General features: G+C 50.3%; 1 protein-coding gene across 1 annotated transcript; it reads left to right on the top strand.

Moving 5' to 3' along the window:
• Positions 1-3,188: 3,188 nt before the first annotated feature.
• Positions 3,189-6,897, top strand: LOC104400457 (keratin, type I cytoskeletal 13-like). Its single transcript, XM_010018412.1, has 7 exons — positions 3,189-3,398; positions 3,764-3,846; positions 4,116-4,272; positions 4,369-4,530; positions 4,909-5,034; positions 5,155-5,381; positions 6,825-6,897. The coding sequence occupies exons 1-7, from the start codon at positions 3,225-3,227 to the stop codon at positions 6,895-6,897; spliced, it is 1,002 nt and encodes a 333-aa protein (XP_010016714.1). The 5' UTR covers positions 3,189-3,224.
• Positions 6,898-7,292: the final 395 nt, after the last annotated feature.

Below are 7,292 nucleotides of genomic sequence, written 5' to 3'. Positions count from 1 at the left end.
TGAGACAGATGGGCTGGTTCAGCCTGGAGAAGAAGAGGCTCCGGGGAGATCTTAAAGCAGCTTCCAGTGCCTAAAGGGGCTGCAAGAAACCTGGGGAGGGGCTTTGGACAAGGGCCTGAAGGGACAGGACAAGGGGAATGGCTTTAACCTGACAGAGGGGAGATGGAGATGAGCTCTGAGGCAGAAGCTCTTCCCTGGGAGGGTGCTGAGGGGCTGGCACAGGGTGCCCAGAGCTGTGGCTGCCCCATCCCTGGCAGTGTTCAAGGCCAGGTTGGACACAGGGGCTTGGAGCAACCCGCTCTAGTGGAAGGTGTCCCTGTCTGTGGCAGGGGCTTGGAACTGGATGAGCTTTAAGATCCCTTCAACCCAGACCAGCCTGGGATTCTATGAAAATATCTTGAGATATCCAAAGGACTTCCTCAGGGGAAATCTCATCTTTCTTTCTCATTTCCATTGCCCTTTTTAATTTGACAATTTGGTGCAGTAGAACAAGCCTCAGGAATAAGGCCACAGCACCCATCTACCACCATCCTGATCTCCTTTATAAAGCCCAGCACAAGATGCAGATGTAAAGCTGCAGAATAATTCCTTTCTTTTAATTTTTGACAGTGCTCATTAAATGGGAACAGCACCTTTGCCTAGGGGAGGCTTTTATGCTCATTTGTTACTTGAAGTAATAATTTTCCCTTGTCAGGCCTGCACTGATGTTCCTGGAATGCCTGCAGGAACCCTCGTAAGCCATCATTCCCCTCCTCCATTTCCTCCCTTGGGTGCACGCTGCCTGCGAGGGGCTCCAGGTCAGCTGAGGACACTCATCTGAGGCATCGCCCGTGGCTGGCTGCAGGGCTGCAGTGAGCAAAGTGCTGTCTGTGGACTCCAGTCTGGAAGCCATTAAAAGTTAATTGTGGAAAGAGCCTCCATTATGCATGTAGAACCTGTCATTAAAAAAAGAAAATCTCTTCTAATAAAATGAGGGCTGTAACTGCTGCAGGTCTTGAGGTGTGATCAGGTGTAAAAACTGGTTTCATAAAAATGTCAATTTTTGGATAGGAAAAAAGGCTACCATGAAGGTGACACAAATCCAATAAAATCAAGAGTGGAATAATTATTCTCCTTTACAAAAGCTGGAAAATTCTCATCACCTTTGGCTGCAGAGACCTATGGTAACGTCTGAAGTTCAAACAGGAAGGAAGAAACATGGACATTTGTGCTTCATTTTCATCAATAACTGAATAAACCCCACTCATCAATGTGTTCACTTTTTTCATTGGAAAGGAAAGGACTGTGTATTTCTCAGTTAAAGGAAATTTGGTGTTAGCTCAGCATTAATTTCTCAGCAATTCTGTGGCAAAAGGACAGATCCTGGCCAGTTCTGCTCCCGCTTTGCCAGTGGCTCCACAGCAGCAGCTCCCAATCCTGGCTCTGCCACAGCCGAGGCGTGCCACAGCACCATGGCACCGGCTCATCCTGCTAATCGCAGCTGTAAGAAAGCATGGACACACACAGAATCCACACCACATTGAAGTTGTTCTGCATTTGCAGTGTCAAGATAAAATCAAGACTAATGAACCTGCCCCAATGGCATAAGCATATTTCTGACAGGGGCTGGACCTGACGCAGCTTTCATGTATCGAGGTGACCTGGTTGCCAAACCCAATGCTGAGCTACATACGGGGAAAGGCAGCCAGCATTAGCATGGCTGTATGAATATTATTAATCAAATGAAAGATTCAGATGACAAAACATTTTAATTATTTCCTTTCTTCCTCAATTTAGCATTCCAAGAGTAAAAAAAAAAATTTAGTATCTTCTTTTAAATGAGCTTTTCCAGTGTCTTTTATAAATCTAACACATCTTCCTGAGATTATATTTGAAGGATTTCTGTGGTGCTGGTTGGAACAAGTCAGACTGATGAGGATCAGGCTGCTTCTGAGAGTCTCCATGTCACTGCTTTAGGGATCTTGTGAACCCCCTCACACGGCTGTCCTCGCTTGGCAGTGGACATTCACAGTGAACTGCAGCATTTGGTATTCAGGAAATGTCCTTTCTCTTTTGGTTTGGGTAAATATTTGGATGTTTCGTCTACCCTGGAAAGTAACAAAACAAATCCCAAAGGATTTCCCCTCTGCAAGGAGATGTTCTGATGCATGCTGGAGAAAGAGAAGTAACAAGTCATCCCTGGTGCACTCCAGTGCAATATTCATCTGTGCTCCCCCAGAGCAGTGCATTTCCCAGTCAAATGACCTGGAGCTCAACAGGTTGTTGCTCAGCTCTGGCAGGGTGGGACGGACTCGCACCGAGGAGCACTGCAGGAAGCATTACCCCCAGGGTGCTCTCCTGGCTCTGTACCAGGGCTGTGGGGCAGCTGATGGAGGGGGCACCCTCGCTTCTGGTCACAAAGGGGTCAAACAGGCTCTGGCAGATAGGACGTCTTTCCCACAGCTTTCCCTTTCCGGGTAGACTCGCCCACGCCGGGGATGGATAATTGCTGTGGTGTTTCACTCCCCGGGCGCTCTCGGGTATCGTCAGGTTTTGTGTCACTGTTGTTTAGTTGTCATCACAAGTCAGACCTGATGATTCAGGAAGTAACGTTTTTGATGTAGTTTTGAAACACGCTTCTGTTAACCAAAGCATCCTTCTGTTGTGGGATTTCTGGAGACAAATGCCTTTGGGGAAATATTTCCAGCTGAAAAAAAGTAAATTAGCACTAGCCAGGTCACAAGGAGGAAGAATAAACAGCCCTTCTCCGGTGGCAAGATCCACAAGGGCTGGTATAAATAGAGGACTATGGGGACAGAGGGATCACAATCGGATTCTGCAGCGACCTGTGCAGCTCGTCCTGGGCTCCAGGTTGGATCCACGCTTGCACGATGAGCTGTGCTGTCAGGCAGGTTGTTACTGCCTGTTCCCAAGGCAGAAGCAGCGCAGGCAGCTCTGCGGCTGGCAGTGGAAGGAAAGTCTCCTCTGCCTCCCCAGGGAGACATGCTACCTATGACCTTGGTGCTGTGATTGGCAACTTTTCTGGTGACAGTTTAAGCGAGGGATTACTTGGGAAGCAGCTGAACACCGGCAGTGCTGCTGGTGGGAGCTTTGGAGCTACTCAGAGGGCTTGTTCTGCCCTTGGATTCAGCGGTGGAGGCATCTGCACTCGTGGTGGTGGTTTCACCAGGGCTAGTGCTGGTTGCAGTGATGGGATCTTATTTGCTAACAATGAGAAGGCAACTATGCAGAACCTCAATGACCGCCTGGCCTCCTACCTGGACAAGGTGCGGCTGCTGGAGGGAGACAACGCCGAGCTTGAGTGCAAGATCAGGGAGTGGTATGCCAAGGTAGGGCCCAGCTGCGAACCGCGGGACTACAGCTGCTTTCATAAGGAGATCGAAGACCTTCAGAACCAGGTAAACCAGTCTTTTTCAAGCAAATACTAATATTTCTTTGGGTTTTGCTTTCACCTGTGGATAAAGCAATGTCAGATGCAATAGCTCTGCCTCTGGAAGGGCAGATGAAGCCATAGTTTATATGAAATGATGGTTGGAGGGAGGAGGACACTGCATTTACAGAGAAGTTTCAGCACAGCCTGCACTGCCAAACTGGCACATGAGTTTCCCCACCATGATGCCATCTAACTGATTGATAATCCCAGTATATGGAACTGTTATAAAAAGAGTGGGATGCATTACCCCAAGTAGGTGTTTCCTCTGATGGCCTTTGGGAGCCAGAGGAAACCACAAGCCGGAATCTCTCTCCTGTGTTTTCCTTCCAGATCCTGTGCGCAGCCATGGAGACTAACAAAATCCTCTTGAATATTGATAACAACAGGATGACTGCTGATGACTTCAGAGTGAAGTGAGTATGGCCCTGTGCCAGGCTGCAGGGTTCATACCGCCTGTGGAAGGGTTGGTGAGCAGTGGTGATGGGGAAATCCCAACCGTCTGCTTGTCATGCTGCCCTACTAAACTGCCCATCTGTGTGAAAGGCCTGGCTACCACTGACAATGGTCGCAGCATGGCATGCCTGAAGTGAAAGAAGAGCTTGATCTTAAATGTTTTCTCCCCAAGCTCAACTTCAGGGCTCACCATGGTTTACTGACCTCTCTTTGTTGGCTGTGGCTCAAGGTATGAGGCCGAGTGCGGTCTCCGGCAGAATGTGGACGCAGACATCTGCAACCTGCGCCCAGTGCTGGACCAGCTGGCGAGCTGCAAGACCGATCTGCAGCTGCAGTGTGAGGCCCTGACTGAAGAGATGTGCTGCCTCAAGACAAACCACGAGGAGGTCAGGTTGCCCCACAGAGAGTTAAGAAGCATGAAGAAGGAAAGTCCCCCCCACCAAGTGTCAGTATTACTGATATGGTGCACCTATTCCATGCAGGAAATGAGCTGTCTGAGGAAACAGGCCACTGGAGACGTGAGCGTGGAGGTCAATGCCTGCCCTGGCCCCGACCTGAGGAAGATCCTGGAGGATCTGAGATGCCAGTATGAAACGCTGATGGAGCGCAACCGCAAAGAGACTGAGCAGTGGTATGCCTGCAAGGTACGAACGCATGCAGAGCTGTCTCTTACCCTGCCTCCTGGGGGAAAGAGGAAAAGGAAAGGATAAAAGGACTTCCTGAGATGCCTTAATCTGTGTCACAGATGTGCTCAGCTTCTGATTGTACTGCCCAGTCCCAGTGTCCTGTTTGTGGTAGAGGGGCCACCACATGGTATTACAAGGTCACAACAGAATAAATGGGAGGCTTCAGATTTGTAAATACCCAGGTGCAGTGCAGGATGTGCACAAAAGGGCGTGCACAAGCAGGGGGAGCACAAGAGGGTGTGCAGGAGCAGGGGAGCACGTGCAAGTTGTGCACAAAAGGGTGTGCACAAGCAGGGTGGTGAAGCCCCTGCCTCAGCAAGGGGTCTAACCTTGCAGGTGGAGGAGGTGAATCTGGAGGTCATCACAAGCAGCCAGGAGATCGAGTCAAGCAACAAACAGGTCACGGAGCTCAGACGTCAGCTGCAGGCCTTGGAAATCAATGTACAAGCCCAGCTCACTATGGTAGGTGATGCCACTACAATTCAAATCTCAGCCCCCCAGGTCCCTTTGGAGCTGTACCTGTAACCAGACAGGTGAAGCTTGCAGCATCCCCAAGTGCCTTTCTGTTGTTCCCATTCTCAGAAAGAAAACCTAGAATCATCCTTGGCAGAAACTGAATGTCGCTACAACAAGTACCTGGCTGAGCTCCAGAACCAGATCTCCTGTGTGGAGCAGCGGCTGGCTGAAATACGAGCAGAAATGGAGTGCCAGAATCAGGAATACAAGACCCTCCTGGATGTCAAATGCCGCTTGGAGCAGGAGATCCAGACCTACCACTGCCTGCTGGAGGGGGGACAGCATGACATCATGTACGTAGACCATTGACAGACCCTCACACAGCAACATCTCTATGCTTTGACTTACAGGGATATGACAATTCATGGTACGAGTGGTAAAAGCAATGTATTGGTGAGGAACCAGCACTGACCTGCTACAGACAGAGCCTATTAGCAAACCACGAGGCATCTGAGGATCTGGCTCTGAGCAATGTCCATAGTCCAAGCCGAGACCATTCCCCCCCTTGGGCCAGTGCAGGTGGTGGGATTGGTCCCTGAGCCGTGCTGGTCCTCCCACCGCGGGTTTCACTCCGAGCTGGGCAAGGTCCTTTATGAGCACTGCCACTGAGTTTTATTGGCTTTGCCACAGCCAGACAGGATTAGGGACTGGCAGGGAAATGAAGTGAAACAATAAATTATCTACTATGCATTTTCAGTTTCACACAACAATTTAATTAAAGTTTGGGGAGATTTAATTTGTATGCAAAGTAGCTGACTCTTCCCAGCCTCCCATCGACTGAGATTTTGAAACAGTGAGGCACACTGGTAAGCTCATAAACGCCTCATACACACAGAACCAGCCCCAGCACCCCCTGCTCCACTAGTTTGGAAAAAAAGGGATTTTAATGGTAGTACCCTGAGGTGGGCTCCTGACTTACACAAAACATCAGGTTTTGTTCCAAAATGCCGGTTGCAAAGGATGAAATGACACTCTTAGAGCTTGTCTCAGAGCCTCGGGTAATGCTCAGTGTGTCACGATGGCAAAGCACTGGCTGGCAGCAGACAGGCAGGATGGAGGATGTGCTAATTGCTGCTCTTAATGACCTTAATGGTTCGAAGGGGAAACGGCCCACAGTGACTGAAGAGATCCAGCTAAAGGCAGTGCTCAGGTCGGGGGCAGATCTGCAGGGTGTGAATGCCGGGGCTTTGGTCACTGGTGCTGTCTCCTTTCCACAGAGGGCCAGGGGCAAGAGGAGTCCCTGCAGCACCAGCTGGAAGAAGCGGTGGGCTGAAAGCTGGCCTGTGCCAGCCCTGCCTGCCCTGAGCGCATGCACTGGTGAGGATGTGCAAGGTGAGGTGTCCCCTAGGAGCCTGTGAGCATGTCCACGAGCTGCTTCAGTCCTGCTCCATGCGTGGGAAAGAGAAGGACGAGGGGTTTCCAGGCTTTCCTGGGTGGTGGAGAGGGGCTGGAGGTGATTTCTTTTTCCCGGGGAGAAGCAGTGCAGGGAGCCAGACGTGCACGGTCGCAGCTGTGACTGCTGGTGGTGGAGCACTGGGATGAACCAGGCTGTGGTAGAAAACAGTGGCAGAGGGTGCAGCAATGGGGCATTTATAAACTTCTGCATAGAAAATGTGTTTGACACTGGGGAGTTTCTAGTGGTAAATGTGTTTAAATAAGACTTTCAACACCACATGAAAATGAGGAACTGGCAGGGGGATCAGTCAGTCACGAGTCTTTCAACAAGAATGTACAAGCAAGCAAGGGGGGAGAGGGAAAATAGTGGTCAGTCCCAGAGCAAGGGGGAAGCAAGAGCAAGGCATGGTGTAGAGATGAACCCTGCAAAGCCCCATGTCCTGCTCTCCCTCAGCAGGTCACCTCAGGCAGGAGAGCTCCCACCAGCACCCCCGAGGCCTCTCCATGAACAAGGCACAAAGAACCTGACAGTTCAGTTCTGCTTCCAGCAGCAGTCGGAAGGGCCCCTGCAGACCGTCTGCCCCTGTCCCCTCCCCATCCTCCCCTGCTGCTGCGTCCACCACCCACTGGTGTCCACTGGGACTAACACGCTTTGCACTCAGTTGTCACACAACTACCAAAGCTTGCCTCTAATAAACTTCGCTACTACTAAAAGAGCCTCCAACCCAACAAATGATTTCTACAAGTAAATTAATAAACAAGTATTAAAAACATTGTTACACAGGTAGTTGTATTTATCATACACCCTT

The sequence above is a fragment of the Nestor notabilis genome, unplaced genomic scaffold (genome assembly GCF_000696875.1).
Source record: "Nestor notabilis isolate BGI_N333 unplaced genomic scaffold, ASM69687v1 scaffold33557, whole genome shotgun sequence".
In the NCBI taxonomy this organism is placed as follows: Eukaryota; Metazoa; Chordata; class Aves; order Psittaciformes; family Psittacidae; genus Nestor; species Nestor notabilis.
This window is presented reverse-complemented; position numbering and strand designations above follow the sequence as displayed.

Excerpts from the sequence above, each read along its gene's own strand:
- LOC104400457 (XM_010018412.1), top strand. The coding sequence starts at position 3,225 with ATGCAGAACCTCAATGACCGCCTGGCCTCCTACCTGGACAAGGTGCGG. Across the intron at positions 4,531-4,908 it reads AGCAGTGGTATGCCTGCAAG|GTGGAGGAGGTGAATCTGGA; the intron begins GTACGAACGCAT and ends CTAACCTTGCAG. Across the intron at positions 5,382-6,824 it reads GGGGGACAGCATGACATCAT|CAAGCAAGGGGGGAGAGGGA; the intron begins GTACGTAGACCA and ends AGAATGTACAAG.